General features: G+C 55.8%; 1 protein-coding gene across 6 annotated transcripts in view; it reads left to right on the top strand.

Annotated features, from left to right (window-relative positions):
• Itgb4 (integrin subunit beta 4) overlaps positions 1-15924 on the top strand; it is a 31798-nt gene that overhangs the window by 13537 nt on the left and 2337 nt on the right. The window contains exons 18-35 of one of the 6 annotated variants that reach the window (XM_047544839.1): positions 38-141; positions 1152-1185; positions 1326-1517; positions 1820-1923; positions 2187-2245; positions 2436-2459; positions 3585-3733; positions 3807-3986; positions 4568-4716; positions 7648-7852; positions 8728-8888; positions 9272-9452; positions 9581-9718; positions 12724-12906; positions 12993-13124; positions 14391-14582; positions 15208-15444; positions 15583-15741. In XM_047544839.1, the coding sequence (XP_047400795.1) occupies positions 38-141; positions 1152-1185; positions 1326-1517; positions 1820-1923; positions 2187-2245; positions 2436-2459; positions 3585-3733; positions 3807-3986; positions 4568-4716; positions 7648-7852; positions 8728-8888; positions 9272-9452; positions 9581-9718; positions 12724-12906; positions 12993-13124; positions 14391-14582; positions 15208-15444; positions 15583-15741 (2583 nt within the window). Of the gene's footprint in view, positions 1-37; positions 142-1151; positions 1186-1325; positions 1518-1819; positions 1924-2186; positions 2246-2435; positions 2460-3584; positions 3734-3806; positions 3987-4567; positions 4717-7647; positions 7853-8727; positions 8889-9271; positions 9453-9580; positions 9719-12723; positions 12907-12992; positions 13125-14390; positions 14583-15207; positions 15445-15582; positions 15745-15924 lie in introns of all 6 variants that reach the window. The other 5 variants (XM_047544838.1, XM_047544842.1, XM_047544841.1 and 2 more) reach the window with 5 other exon arrangements.

The following is a 15924-nucleotide window of genomic DNA, read 5'->3' as shown; positions in this document are numbered from 1 at the left end:
CGGGCAGGGCACGCCTCCCTCCTGCTCTCTCCTCCAGACTGCCCTCCCGGCTCCTGGTGGCTCATCTTCCTGCTCATCCCCCTCCTGCTGCTGCTGGCACTGCTGCTGCTGCTCTGCTGGAAGTACTGTGCCTGCTGCAAGGTGAGCTCCAGGGCCCCCCCTGGGTCCCACAGCGCCCCCTCTGGCCCACCCAGAGACTGCAGCCCATGGAGCCAGACTGCCTGGATTCTGGTCCCAGCCGTGTGACCTTGAGCAAGTTAGTTCATCTTTCTGTACCTCAAGTTTCCTCATCTGTACGATGCAGCCAGCAGCACTGACCCCCAAAAGTGCTGATGAAGTTTGACTTTGTTATGTAAAGTTCTCAGGAAGGGACTGGCCTTGGGGAAACACCATATTAACCTCTGGCCTGTTCCCACCCCTTCCTGAGCCTGGCTCCTGAAGAGCCCACTAACCCAGGCCAAAGCCTGTGTCACTCCTAAATGACAATGGCATCGAAGCCTGTGAATCCCCCCGTGCTCCATTGTCCCTGGAACTTGCTCCCAGTGCACTTCCTGTGTGCCTCTCACAGTGGTGTGTGGCCACATGATTTTATTTTCTCAATCATCCCATGAGGTCACTGGCACGAGGTTAGGGTCACTATCCCCATGACAGGTGGGGAAACTGAGGTTCAGAGGGACAGATGATACAGAGTCCTTGGAAGTGTCAAGGCGAGGTGGACCCATATCCCTGGCTCTAGCGTCTCCTGCCACAGCTCCTTCTCTGCCGACCATCAGTGGCCACACTTCAGGAACATGGCTCAGATCCCTGCAAAGCACCAGGGAGTCACAGCAGGGAACCAGCAGGAGCTGACCATCTGGCTGGACAGAAAAGCCCAGAGACAGGAAGTGTGGAGGATGCGGAGCACAGAGGCTGATTGTAGGGCAGGGACAGCGTGCTGTCCTAACCCTGGTGTTGGAGGGCACTCCTGTGTGTGGCATGGAAAGGGAGGGCTGTAGCCAGTGTGTTTAGAATCAGGTTTTTCCTCGCCAGGGCTCCTTGGAGCCTTTGATATAGTCACTTGCACAGTGAACCTGAGGAGGTGGGGTGGCTGGAGGGGCTTCCTGGTCTGGGCAGCTGCTCCAGTTCTCACCCTCAGCCCCCTTGTCTCCTAGGCCTGCCTGGCACTTCTCCCTTGCTGCAACCGAGGTATGGGCCCGGCACGGGCAGCTGGGGTGGAGGGGAAGTGGGGCCAGGCTGGAACAGGGGAGTAGGAGGCCCTGGTCCCACCTGTCCGGGTGCGACTGGCCAGGTCTGGGAGAGCTTGTGCTGAGGACCTTTCCCTACAGGTCACATGGTCGGCTTTAAGGAAGACCACTACATGCTGAGGGAGAACTTGATGGCCTCAGACCACCTGGACACACCCATGCTACGCAGTGGGAACCTCAAGGGGCGGGACACAGTCCGCTGGAAGATCACCAACAACGTGCAGCGGCCTGGCTTTGCCACCCACGCTGCCAGCACCAACCCCACAGAGCTCGGTGAGGCTGCAGGCTGGGTGCTGCGGCCCTTGGCAGTGCCTTTGTGCCCTTGGGGATGTCTGCTCCGGATCAGGGATACACCATCACCCCATTCCTGTTTCCCCTGGGTGCTGGCGCAGGCGCAGGCCTCCGCCTCTTGTGACCCTTCACCATGGCGCGACAAGCCTTAGGCCTGGATGTGGCCGTCCTCTGCCCCCAACTGGCCAGATGTCTCCCCTTCTAGCATGATTCCTGGGTGGGGGGGTATCTACTGTGCCCACCAGGGAGGGGCTGATGAACCCTCCATCCCGCCTGCCTCCTAGTGCCCTACGGGCTGTCCCTGCGCCTTGCCCGCCTCTGCACGGAGAACCTGATGAGGCCTGGCACTCGGGAGTGTGACCAACTGCGCCAGGAGGTGGAGGAGAATGTGAGAACCGGAGCAGCCGAGCCAGGGCCATGGGCTCGGGTGCACTGGCAGCCGGGTGGGAGAGCAAGGCAAACCAGGACCGCTCCAGGTGGGAAAGGGGCTCTTTGTACATGTGCCTGGCATGGTGAGGCCATCCCGGGAGGCTAGAGAGCCTGGTCGCAGGACCCGGCCCCCGGCTTGCCCCAGCCAACTCCGAGTGGTCCTCTGGGTAGGGTCTGCCTGGCTCTGCAGGCCCAGACTCACAGCCCTTCCTTGCCTGCCAGCTCAACGAGGTGTACAGACAGGTCACGGGTGCACACAAGCTCCAGCAGACCAAGTTCCGGTGAGTCCCGAGTGCCCAGGGCAGGGGCGGCCTGACCGCTCTGAGCCCTGCCAACCCAGGCCATGCAGCAAGGGTCCCGGGGTTGGGTGACTGCTGCTCCCACGCAGACTACAGGAGCTCCAGCCCCTCAGCAGGTCATGCCCCCGCCCCGGGGAACATCCGGTTCACTATCTCCTCTTTGTCTCCACAGGCAGCAACCCAATGCTGGGAAAAAGTGAGTTGAAGATACCTAGGTGGACAGCCCCACCTCCTGCCCATTTGTCCCAGACCTGCCACTGTCCACCTGCCCCTCGCTCCAGCCCTGCCTCCATCCCATGGGAAGCGAGGGCCCTCCCTTCCTTCCTTTACTAGATCATTCCTTTAACGAATTCTGAAGGAAGCACTTGCCGTCAACCAGCAGCCCCTGGATGGCTAAACCACACAGACCAGTCCCTACCTTTGGTCTGGTGAAAGTCTCCCACCCATCCCCAGGGACAGTCCAGGGCCTGGCTCATCCTCTCCTGGGTCAGAGACTTTGCCACCGAGTAGCAGGCAGAGGGCCAGCAGGTCCACAGTCCTTTCTCCAGTTCCCGAGTCCTGGCCCTTCCAGGGGGTGTGAGGAGAGGCCCCACTGCAGAGACAGCAAAGCTGGAACAACAGCTCGTCACCTTCGGGAAGAAGGTTCGGGCCAGTGCTGCTGAGTGCTAGCAAGGGCCAGGCGTTGTTCTAAGGGTTGCCTGTGCCTGGCCATCCACCCCCCTCAGCAGCCCGGCAAAAGAGGTACCATTGCTGTTCTCATTTTACAGAAGAGGAACCTGAGGCTCAGAGAGGTTGAGTAACTTGCCCAAGGTTACCTAGCTATCAAGAACCAGAGCCAGGGGCTGGAGCTGTGGCTCGGAGGTGGAGCCCTTGCCTAGCACGCGTGAGGCACTGGGTTCGATTCTCAGTACTATATATAATAAATAAATTAATTAAATAAAGATTCACCAACAAATAAAAAAATAAAAAATAAATAAAAGAACCAGAGCCAGGACGTGAAGCCAGGCAGTCTGATGTGAGCACCTGCCCCCAACATCTCTGCTGTCCCACATCCAGTCCTCCCATCATCAGCCCTTCTTGCTGAGGTGGACAGAGAAGCCCATTTCTCAGCTGAGAACACTGGGGCTCGGGAGGTGCAGCAACGACTTGGAGGAGGCTGTAGAGAGAGTGCAGTGGGCCAGCATGGGCCTCTGGCACTCTGGTTCTGAAGACCCTGCCCTTTATCCTGTCTCACCTCTTGGCCCTGATGGGGAGAGGACAGAACAAGACAGGCAGGGAAAAGTACCAGGCTGACACCTCTCCTGCCTGGACCCCAACCCAGGCAAGACCACACCATTGTGGACACAGTGCTGATGGCGCCCCGCTCGGCCAAGCAGACCCTCCTGAAGCTGACGGAGAAGCAGGTGGAGCAGGGGTCTTTCCATGAGCTCAAGGTGGCCCCCGGCTACTACACCCTCACCGCAGAGCAGGGTAAGTGGGGCTCCCTGCACCGCCCTTGCTTTGCCCACCCACGTGGCCCTGAGACCCACATCTGACCCCTCAGATGCCCGGGGCATGGTGGAGTTCCAGGAGGGCGTGGAGCTGGTGGACGTGCGCGTGCCCCTCTTCATGCGGCCCGAGGACGACGATGAGAAGCAGCTGCTGGTGGAGGCCATTGATGTGCCCGTGGGCACCGCCACCCTCGGCCGCCGCCTGGTAAACATCACCATCATCAAGGAGCAAGGTTGGTCAGGGAGGAGGAAGGAGAGGAGGAAGCGGGATCTGGGCACCTTGTTCCCTCATGTCTAACTGTGAGTGGGACTCGCCGTGTGACCTGGGCCAGTCCCTCTGTGTGGCTGGACTCTCCATCTGTACACCGGGTGTAGCTCCTGGGAGTAGCACTCAGTCATCCAGGTACTGGGCCACCCAGCCCTCGTTCTGTATCCAGAGGAGGGCTCAGCTGTGTCACCAGTCACCACAGCATGGGCACGTGGGGTGCTGCTGACACCCAGAGGGCCCCTCTGGCCCCTGACCACTCCCTTGCTCCAGGATCCACAGGACTAGCTCTGCCCTGGACCCTGAGTCTCAGGGCTCCCTCTGGGGTCCTGCCCCTGCCTGACCCTTCCAGGATTCCTGTTAGACACTCTGTTCCAGCTCCTTAACTTTTTCTTGGAGAATTTTCCATCCCATTCCTTTGCCTTCCCCTCAAGGGTGGTGGGTGGAGGTAACAAACAGAACCCTGGAGTTTGGACTGGGCCAGAGGGAGGGCGGTGCCGAGAGGGGCCTTAGACCAGGACCCCTGACTGGCACTTGTGCTCCTTGCAGCCAGCGGCGTGGTGTCCTTTGAGCAACCCGAATACTCAGTCAGCCGTGGGGAGCAGGTGGCCCGCATTCCCGTCATCCGGCGCATCCTGGACAATGGCAAGTCCCAGGTCTCTTACCGCACGCAGGACAACACAGCACAGGGCAACAGGGTAAGGCTCCACCACAGGGTCAAGGGCGCATCTGGGGAGTTCAGGGGACGTGCACTGGGGTTCCTAGGACTCTGGATGCTGGTCCTGGCTGATCTCCCAAGGACACCTGCTCCTGCCCCCTTGGCAGGGACATCTTACTCACCCAAAGTTCCAGTGGCACTCTAGATGAGGCCCCATTGCCACCAGGAGCTCAGGCCAAGGGGGCATGTCCTTCTGGATTGTCCAGGAATCTATCCAGCCCACTCCTGTCCATCCTCCAATTACCCAGGACATTCAGGCCTTTCCTGGGAAAGTAGACTCCCTGTCTGCCCATCCTGGGGGCTTTGGGCTTCTTGAATTGGAATTTCAGGGCCCAGGTCCTGACCAGCCTCCCCAGCTTTGTCACTCTTGGTCCTCACTGGGCCAAGCAGCATGGGCAGCCCTTCCAGGCAGGGAGGGACATGGCCTGAGTTAATGTCCCCCCATTGCTGAGCCCCAATATCAGCAACAGCTAGAGCCAGGTGGTAGGCATGCTTGGTTTTACCTGTAGGTTTTGGTTTTTGGTTTTTTGGGATTTTTTGTTGTTGTTGTTGTTTTTGTTTTTTGGTATAGGGGATTGAGCTCAGGGGCACTCAACCACTGAACCACATTCCCAACCCTATGTTTTATATTTTTTATTTAGAGACAGGGTCTCATTGAGTTGCTTAGTGCCTCACATTTTTGCTGAGGCTGACTCTTGAACTCGCCATCCTCCTGCCTCAGCCTCCAGAGCTGCTGGGATGACAGGCGCGTGCCACTGCGCTCAGCTTACCTAGAGGTTTTTGATCTGTTGATTGTTTGATTACACTGGGGACCAAACCCAGGGCCTCTTGCATGCTAGGCAAGCATTCTACCACTGAGCTTCCTCCAAGCCCTTGCCTACAGGTCTAAATTTATAACCAGTACTTAAAAACTAAAAATATTCATAACAAAAATTCTTTCAAGGTAATGAAGTCTGGGTTATTCAGCAAATACAGGGTCCTGTCCTCACCAGGCCAGGTAGCCTGGTCACACTCTAGTTTCCTTTATTTCATTTCATTGGTAGAGCAGTTCTCATCACTACTCCAGTGTCCCAGTAAAAATTATCAAGAGTTCATATACCCATAAATCCCACTGATAATGGCACATTATAAGAGAGATTCTGGCTGACTGGCTACTTACCCTGCTTTGCTTATACACAGATGCTTGAGTCTTTAACTCTTTGTATGGTGGGTTACTTTGTATTAAACCCAGGAGTGCTATACCACTAAGCCACATCCCCAACCTTTTTATTTTTTGTTTCACTAGGTTGCTGAGACTGACCTCAAACTTGCAATTCTCCTGCCTCAGCCTCCTGCTTACTGGGATTATAGACATGTGTCACTACTCCTGGCTTATTCAACTATTTTTAAAAATCATTTTTTATCATTTCTTACCTTTTTATTTAAAAAAACTTCAGACTGGGTGCAGTGAAGCATGCCTGTAATCCCAGTGGCTCTGGAGGCTGAGATAGGAGGATCACAAGTTCAAAGCCAGCATGGGTGAGTTAGGAAAAACCCTGTCTCAAAGTTAAAAATCAAAAGGGCTGAGGATGTGGCTCAGTGGTAGAGCACCTTTGGGTTCAATCCCTGGTCCACCTGAAAAAAAGGCATTAATATCTCTATATCTGTATCTCTGTGTGTGGAGAGATTTGTGTTCTGCTGAACTTTTCACAGTAAGTTGTAGACATTACCCAGACCCTAAACCCTTCTGCTGGGTCATGTTCCTACATAACTCCAACATGATTACCACACTGAAGAGATTTCACAGTGATTATGCTAGTTCTGAATTTAATCCATATACAGATCTCCCCTTGTTCGCACATCCAAGCATCCTTTATAGTTTTTTCCCCAGTCTAGGAACCAGTCAGTTCTGGCATTGCATTCTCTGGTCCAGTGTCTTGAGTCTCCAGAACGGTTCCCTGACTTCCTCTTTTGTGACATTAACACTTTTTAAGTGTCAACATCAGTTGCTTGCAACAATTCCTTTGTGTGTTTGTGTGTGTGTGTGTGTGTGTGTGTGTGTGTGTGTGATATTAGGACTTGAACCAGGGGTGCCCTACCACTGAGCTTCATCCCCAGTCCTTTTTTTTTTTTTTTTCTTTTACATTTATTATTATTATTTTTTTATTTTGAGAAAAAGTCTCTCTAAATTGCCCAGGCTGGCCTCAAACTTGCCATCCTCTGGCTGCAGCCTCCAGAGTCACTGGGATTACAGGTGTGGGAGGCCAGCGACAACTCCAGTTTTCTTACACCTGTGGGGTTCCCTTTCTGTGCCCGGTGAAACCGCGGTTTGAAGCGCCACCTAGTGGCTGCGTGAGAAAGCCTTCTTCCTCCCCGTTGTACACATGACCCGCACACGCTCAGTCAAGCCTCAGGGCATTGAGAGGAAAGCTGGAACTGATGGACTGGTCCCAGCAAACAGGATCTGTCACCAGGCAGGAGCCCAGGTTGCAGAGCCACAGTGTCAGGGGCAGCTCTTTCCCACCTGGGTGGGATCTGCAAGTCCCAGCTGCCCGGAGCTGGCTACTTAAGCTTGTGTGATGGGCTGGCTCTCTGTGGTGCATCCCTCTCCCGCTCTGTGATTGATTCAAATCCCAGCTCTGCCACAGCTACCTGAGTGAACTCAGGCAAATTCCCTAACCCTCTGTGGAACTGGAACGTTTCCTCACCTGTAAAATGGGACAATAATATCTCTGCCCCACCCAGTTGTGAGGTTTAAATGAGCTGATATCTAAAGTGCTTAATGCCAGGCGGTGCTATGTGAACAGGAGCCATTTCATGCCCACACATGATAGTCCACATGTGGTGTAGCTGTGACTCTGTCCTCCGAAGGTTCCAGTTTCCGAGGACCCTCATCCCCAGCCCTGAGCTGACTGACCCTTCCCATTTGCAGGACTACATTCCCGTGGAGGGCGAGCTGCTGTTCCACCCTGGAGAGACCTGGAAGGAGCTGCAGGTGAAGCTTCTGGAGCTGCAGGAAGTAGATTCCCTCCTGCGGGGCCGCCATAGCCGCCGCTTCCACATCCAACTTAGCAACCCCAAGTTTGGGACTCGCCTGGGCCAGCCCCACTCAGCCACTGTCATCATTGGGGACCGAGGTAGGCAGAGTCTGGGGTCAGCACACACAGATGGAGAGGGAGGCTGGAGGGCCTCTCCCTAGTGCTGCCAGACTCAGCAAACACAAGCCCAGAAAGCCCAGTTGAATGTGAATTTCACACAAACAACAAAACATATTTGTTGTATAAGTATGCCCCTGCATTTGTGGGACATACTGATCCTTAAAAAGTGTTCCTTGGCCAGGCAAGGTGGCACATGCCTATAATCCCAGCTGTTCGGAAGGTTGAGGTAGGAGGATTGCAAGTTTGAAGCCAGCCTCAGCAACTTAAAATTAAAAGGATGGGGATGTAGCTTAGTGGTAGAGCACCTGGGTTCCACCCCCAGTACTGCAAAGAAAGCAAAAGTGTTCACTCCTTATCTGAAATTCCGATTTAACTAGGTATCCTGCATTTCAGTTGACAGCCCTTCCCTCAGCCAGAGGCTGAAATCAATGGCCACAGGGCCTGAATCCATTTGATCTCAGCCTCAAGTGGGTGTTCCTGGAAGCCAGTTAGTTCCTATCAGTTCTTAGCTTCCATTGTCTGGGTGTCTATGAGCCCATCCCTGAGAGCTTCCTGCCAGGAAGATGGGAGAAAAGGGCAAGGGAAGGGGAGGAGATGGGGGCAGGGAGCAGGTGTTCTGTGTGGAACATTCCCTTGACTGTCAAGGGAGAAAGGAGCATTCCAGCAAAGAGCCCCCTGGGCCTCCACCCAAGCTTGGTGTGATGCCCTCCAAGCCACCAATTCCCCAGTGAGGCGGGCAGGCAGGTCTTAGTTGAACCTCTGGTGAGGGAGCCAGGGGTGTTTAACTGAGTCTCTGGCACCTCTCGTGGTGAAGGAATGTGAGTCAGCTGTCCCACCCTACCTTGGTCCACTAGATGAACTGGACCGGAACCTCATAAATCAGACGGCATCATCACCACCACCACCTCCCCGTGGTGACCTGGGTGCCCCACAGAACCCCAATGCCAAGGCTGCTGGGTCTCGGAAGATCCATTTCAACTGGCTGCCTCCTCCTGGCAAGCCAATGGGTTACAGGGTAAGCTGGGGGCAGGGGCCAAGCACAGGTGGCCAGGGAGGTCTGGCACCACCACCATCAGAGAGGTGGGCTGCCCTGAGGGAGGGGGAGGGCATGCTTGGAACCAGTAGGTCCAAACACAAGTGGATGGAAGGAAACCTGTCTGACCCGGGAGCAGAGAAGAGCTGTTCCTGAGTTTTTCAGACATTTTCTCTCCTTCTTAGGGTGGGCTTCCTCCCCCTGCCCAGGAGATCCCCTGCTCTGCCCCAGCCCTGCCCTGTGAGCCCCCCACAGCCTCAGAGTCTCATCTGTGCAAAGGGAAAAATAAGGGCAGGGGGTCAGCGGAGGGACAGGTGGCTTCAGTGTTTGTCACTTCCACTGACCAGTGCCCCTCCCTCGGGCAGGTGAAGTACTGGATCCAGGGTGACTCTGAGTCCGAAGCCCACCTGCTTGACAGCAAGGTACCCTCGGTGGAGCTCACCAACCTCTACCCATACTGTGACTACGAGATGAAGGTGTGTGCCTATGGGGCACAGGGCGAGGGTCCCTACAGCCCCCTGGTGTCCTGCCGCACCCACCAGGAAGGTGAGTCCTGTTCACGCCCCTCCATGTGTTCCCAGCTACCCCGCCGTGCCCAGCCCACCCCACTCCCTACCTCCTGGAGCTCAGCCCTCCCTCTGCCACTGACAGACCTCTTCCTGCCCCCACCCCAGTACCCAGTGAGCCTGGGCGTCTGGCCTTCAATGTCGTCTCCTCCACGGTGACACAGCTGAGCTGGGCAGAGCCAGCTGAGACCAATGGCGAGATCACAGCCTACGAAGTCTGCTATGGCCTGGTCAATGAGGACAACCGTAAGACGGGACCCTCCTTCCTGGCTCCAAGGATGGCATCAGTGGAAGGGGAGGGCAGAGAGCCAGCGGGAGATCTGGGCTCTGGGTCACCCCTGGGCTTGAGGCCCACCATCCCAGTCAGTGCGTAAGCCTGAGGCATTGTGAGGGTTGGTCACCGATGGGCTCTGCATCCCAAGGGAGGCAAAACAACATGTGGACATGGAGAACCCAGGCCCCGCCCCTTCCTGCACAGCTAACCAGGCGGCTCATTTTCACATGTTCTCTTAGGCCAGAGTAGAGCTGCCAGATTTAGCAAATAAAACCACAAGATGAGCTGGGTGCTGTGGTGCACGCCTGTAACCCCAGAGACTTGGGAGGTCGAGGCGGCTGAGGCAGGCAGATCACAAGTATGAGGCCGACCTGGGCACCATAGTGAGACCCTCAGCAACTTGGTGAGACCCTGTCTCCAAATGCAAAGTTAAAAGGACTGAGGATGTAAAACACCCTGGGGTTCAATTCCCAGTACCAAAAAAAAAAAAAAAAAGAAAAAAGAAAACAGGATGAGTTGAGACTGTGGCACAGGCTTATAGGACCAGCAGCTCGAGGCAGAGGCAGAGGCAGGAGGATCACAAATTCCAGGCCAGCCTGGGCACCTTAGTGAGCCCCTGTCTTAAAAAACCAAAAGGGCTCGGGTTATGGCTCAGTGATACAACCCCCTGGGTTTACTCCCCAGTACTGGGGGGGGGGGGATTCTAAAACACAAATAAAACACAGGATACCTAAAATTTCTAAACATATTTTTAATAGGTTATTTCATACACTTTTTCTGGGAATCCTAAACCAGAACACTTGGGAGAACCCTTATTTCTCCCCAGTTCACCCTTCTTAGTCCTGGAAGGGAGGCAAGAGTGGAGGACCCCTGCCAACTGTCATGATGAGGAAGTGTCTGGCTCAGGGACCGCTGCACACCCTGCCTCTGCCTGGTTGGTCCTAGTGATGGAGAGCAGACCAGCCCCACGTGGCTTGTAGGAGCAGCAGGGAAACCCTAGTGCTAGGGAAGGTCTAATGGCAGGCTTTGACTTAATTCACGGAGGGGTTTCTGGGAATCTTCCCCTTTGGGGCAACTTGTTCACATCTCTTCAGACTCTGTGGGCCAGTGCACATTAGAGCTGAATATGTGCAATTTGAAAAGGGCTCGTGCTGGGGAGGGGGTGCACGCCTGTAATCCCAGTGGCTGGGGAGGCTGAGGCAGGGGATCGTAAGTTCAAAACCAGCCTCAGCAATTTAGTGAGGCCTTAAGCAATTCGGTGGGACCCTGTCTCAAAAATAAAAAAGGGCTGGGGGTGTGACTGAGTGGTTAAGCACCCCTGCACTTAATCCCCAGTACCAAAAAAGAAAAAAAGGGAAGGAGGGAGGGAGGGCAATGAAGGAAGGAATAAATTAATTCAGAGTAGCAGTAAAATAGTAGTGCCAGGACCCCTACGTGGTAACCTGACAGGGCAGCTGACAGTAGGACTTTCTGAGCATCAGGCTTAGGGCAGGGGGAGGGGCTGCTCATCACTCTTTACTAACCAGGCCAGCTGAGCACCTAGTTTCTTGGCAGCCACGTCACACCTGCTTGGTGTGAGCTCATAACACTTGGTCCACTCCTGGGCCTCAGCTGAGAGGTCTCTGACTTGACTTTTAACCCCAGAAGTGACCCATAGCCCAAGGCCATCCCTGATGGTTTCAGCCCCTGGCTCTAGCATGTGCAGGGCTAGGGGCATCTGCATTTTGGTGGGCGCCCGGGTTCCTTTCCTCCCATGAGCTGACAGAGATGCAAGGAGGATGGGTCAAGGTCAGCCCCTGCTGCCTCCAGGCTGACTAGCTTTTTTAAAAATGTTTTTGTAGTTGTAGAGAGACAGAATGCCTTTACTGTATTTATGTATTTATTTTTATGTGATGTTAAGGATTGAACTCAGGCCTCACACGTGCTAGGCAAACACTCTGCCACTGAGCCCCAGCCCCAGCCCCTGACCTGGCTTTTGAGCAAAGCTTTTTGAGAACAATTGTGTGCTGGGGTGCACATCAAGCTTCTCAGTTGTCATTTTCAAGAATTTTCCTTTGCCAGGTGTGGTGGGGCATACCTGTAATCCCAGTGGCTCAGGAGACTGAGGCAGGAGGATCATGAGTTCAAAGTCAGCCTTAGCAACTTAGTGAGGCACTTAGCAGCTCAGTAATACCCTGCCTCTAAATAAAATATTAAAAAGGGCTGGAGATGTGGTTCAGTGGTTAAGCACCCCTAGGTTCAATACTCAGTATCAAAACAAAACAAAACAAAAACAAAAAAAAAAAAAAAGAAGAATTTTCCTTTGAAACTTTTGGGAGACTGGGACATTTTCTAGTCTCCATTCTTTTATGTCTTCTCTGGTTTTCTGCATCTTCCAACATGGGGGCTCACCCTGCCCTGACTGGGCCCAGGTGCTCTAACTCAGAACTCAGAGTGCCCTTGGCCCTCCCAGAGTGTGACTAGCCTCTGCTCCACCCCACTGTGTCCCCAAAGCCTGTTCCATTCTTAATCGTAGCCTCCCGAGCCCACTTCTGTCATTCCGCCCTGGCTCCTGTGGCCACAGCACCCTGAGGGCAGCAAGGTGGGCAGGTGCCTCCACTTTGCTTCCTCCACTCAGCATTTGGGGCTGGGCTGTCAGCTGTGAGCACGGGTGACAGAATGTGTCCTGAGAGTTCCTTCAGCTCCTGAGCCAACCTCCTGTGGAGCCATCTGGACATAGGACTGTTTGTTAATCCCCACAGATGACAGCCAGGCCACCTTGAGTCGTGTTGACCTGCCACTTATTTAGCAATGAGTCCTTTGGATAAGCCAGTCACACCCAGGTTCAAAGGGCTCATCGGTGGACAGGAGCTCAGCAGCTGCACACTCCTGGCTTGCTCCCCTCCCCCAGCTGTACAACAACCCCGTTAGGTCAGGGTTGGGGTTGGGACCAGGGTGGAACCTGGATGATCGATCTGAAACACCCTCCCTGCCCCAGGACCCATTGGGCCCATGAAGAAGGTGCTGGTAGACAACCCCAAGAACCGGATGCTACTCATTGAGAACCTGCGAGAATCCCAGCCATACCGCTACACAGTGAAGGCGCGCAACGGGGCAGGCTGGGGGCCTGAGCGGGAGGCCATCATCAACCTGGCCACCCAGCCCAAGCGGCCCATGTCCAGTGAGTGCTAGGTGGGGAGGTGCAGGGCAGATGGGGGGACCGGAGGCCGCAGTGGGGGCCCTGGCTCACCTCCTCCCACCCTGCAGTCCCCATCATCCCAGACATCCCCATCGTGGACGCCCAGGGTGGGGAAGACTATGAAAGCTTCCTCATGTACAGTGACGACGTTCTGCGCTCCCCGGCAGGCAGTCAGAGGCCCAGCGTCTCTGATGACACTGGTGAGTGGGATTCATGAAAGGACAGTGGGGATAATGGGCATGGGGGTAGGGCTGTCCCTGGTATCCAGAGTACGGCGGCCAGCAACTACGGGGCATGGAGGTCAACACTAGAAGTCCCCTCTCAGCCTCAGATAAATATCCACAGAGTCCATGATTGGGCACTGGGTGCACAGAGGACGCAGCTGGTGTGGCCCACTGCAGTTGTGCACCTCTGTGTATGAGAACACACAGAGGTCTGCTGGGCACAGATGCACACAGGCCTGCACACATATCCGTGGGCTATGCACTGGGACTATGCTCGTGATTTGATGGTTAACCTGCTGCACAGTGGACTCAGGACACCTACCAGAGGCAGGCCTAAGTGAGAGCGGCAGGCACAGCCCAGGAGCCTTGGGCAGCCACTTCAAAGGGGTGGGGCAAGCTGATGAGGCAGTGATGCCCCCGCTGGCTCTGTTCCTCCTTCTTGACTCCTGGCACAGTATATTGCAAAAAGAGCCCTTAGCAGGGACTCCTGGGTGCAGCTTTAGATTTGACCTCACTATGGGACACACACCTGCTCTGTGCCTGTTTTTTTGGTGTTTTTGTTTGCTTGTTTTTTTTTTTTTTTTTTTTTTTTTAGTTGTAGGTGGACACAATACCTTTATTTTTATGTGGTGCTTGGATCAAACCCAGGGCCTTCCACGTGCCAGGCCAGCGCTCTACCACTGAGCCACAACCCCCCAGTCCCTCTCTATTTTTTGATCTGCAAAATGGGATGCCCATCACACGATGCCAGGGGTGGGAAATCCTCCATGGTACATTTATCAGTTGTATTTTTCTCCTTGCCTATGTCTCAGGGTCCCCGGTAAGCACAACTTGTCCCACCCCTAAGCTTGGGCTTATGGAAATGTTTTGAGGATCTGCCACTATTAGCATCCTGGGGCTTCAGGAACTGTCCCTGGGAGGCTGGCAGGGGAGAGATTACTCTCCTTTGCACAGTCGGGAAATTGGGGCTCTAGGCGTTTAAAACAAGGGAAACCTCACAGCGGGTGACAGGTCTGTGGCTGGTGCTAGGTCTTTCTTCCCAAATTGTGGCCAAAGCTACACAGCCCGTTTGGAATGGGGACAAGGGTTTCTCCTGTCGCTGGGCTTCTCCGTCGCTGCAGCACAGGGGCACCCACATCCCTGGACGCCGGGTTCTGCCGCTGACCTCTCCCGGCCCTCCTTGGCGCCCCCAGCCCCGGCGCGCCCCCGGCGGTGCCAACGCAGCCCTTCGTTGTTCCCAAGGCAGCGGCTGGAAGTTCGAGCCCCTGCTGGGGGAGGAGCTGGACCTGCGGCACGTCACGTGGCGGCTGCCCCCGGAGCTTATCCCGCGCCTGTCCGCCAGCAGCGGGCGCTCCTCCGACGACAGCGGCGCAGGGAGTGCAGCCGGGGAGGGCAGCAGCCGGGCCCGCAGCGCAACGCCCCGGCCCCCCGGAGGTGACCGCCTTCCTGGCCGCACCCGGCCCGGCACTGCTGAGGCTCCTTTGCGCCTGCTGGCTGGGACCCTGGGGCAGACGCTTGCTGCCCCAGGGCCCCAGCTTTGGCCGGGCTGCTCATCGAGATGCCCCGCCAGGCCAGGGGCTTGCAACTGCGTGCAGACAGGACCGGGTAGCCAAGTGACGCCCAGGGCAGACGTTTGGACACTCCCCGAGGCAGGACAGGAAGTGACCTCTCGTGATGCCTGCCCAGCTGGGGCAACCAGCTTCAGAAACTTTTGTCAGGAAAAAATGCTGGTACCCAAACAGACCCTCAGGGACCTCCAGGATTTGAGGATAGGCTTTGGGCTCTCCCGGAAGGCCAGGCAGGTCCCACAGCTGGGTCAGCTGTGCTCAGATAGTCCATAGCATGGAGCCAGAGGACACGGCTAGGAACAGTTGTGTGGCCCCCTGGACTCCTCTGGGGACATAGGGCTCCCAACATGGTAGCTTGAGGGAGACTGGTGGTATTTTACTCCCAGGCTCCCCAGAAGGAAGAGAGTCCCGGGAATCCTCAGGGTCACAGCCCCCCTTAGGGCTGCAGGTCTGGTGCAGGCCTGACTGACTGACCCTCTCTCCTCCTGCAGAGCACCTGGTGAATGGTCGAATGGACTTTGCCTTCCCAGGCAGTGCCAACTCCCTACACAGGATGACGGCGGCCAACGCCACCTATGGCACCCACCTTAGCCCACACCTGCACCACCGTGTGCTGAGCACCTCCTCCACCCTCACTCGGGACTACCACTCGCTGACCCGCACACAGCACTCACAGTCAGCCACGCTGCCCAGGGACTATTCCACCCTCACCTCCCTCTCCTCCCAGGGTGAGCAACCTCCACCAACCCTGCCTTGCCCATCAACCACCTCCATTCCAGCTCCTGGGTTTGGACTGCTGACCTGCCGGGCCCCACTGTCCACCATCCACATCCTGTCCCTCTCACTCTTGTTTTGTCCCACCCTAGGCCTCCCTCCCATCTGGGAAGACGGGAGGAGCAGGCTTCCGCTGTCCTGGGCCCTGGGGTCCTGGAGTCGGGCTCAGATGAAGGGGCTCCCTCCCTCCAGGGGCTCACGAGATTCTATAATCCTGGCTGGGCAGCCAGCAGCACCCTTCTGGGGCCCAGGTAGTTGTGGGGTGGCCATCCTTTCTCTATGGCTGTCCTGCTCCATCTGCCATCCATCACAGCCACTGCCTGTGCCCACCCACTGCCTTAGCCTCATTCCATTCACAGGACCCTGCCCTCCCAGAGGAGCTAACCACTGCCCCACACTCATCAGTGCTGATGCCTAACATGGCCTCTGCCTTG

Source organism: Sciurus carolinensis, chromosome 3 (genome assembly GCF_902686445.1).
Source record: "Sciurus carolinensis chromosome 3, mSciCar1.2, whole genome shotgun sequence".
Taxonomy (NCBI): domain Eukaryota; kingdom Metazoa; phylum Chordata; class Mammalia; order Rodentia; family Sciuridae; genus Sciurus; species Sciurus carolinensis.
The sequence above is the reverse complement of the archived record's forward strand: the minus strand, read 5'-3'. Positions and strand labels throughout refer to the sequence as shown.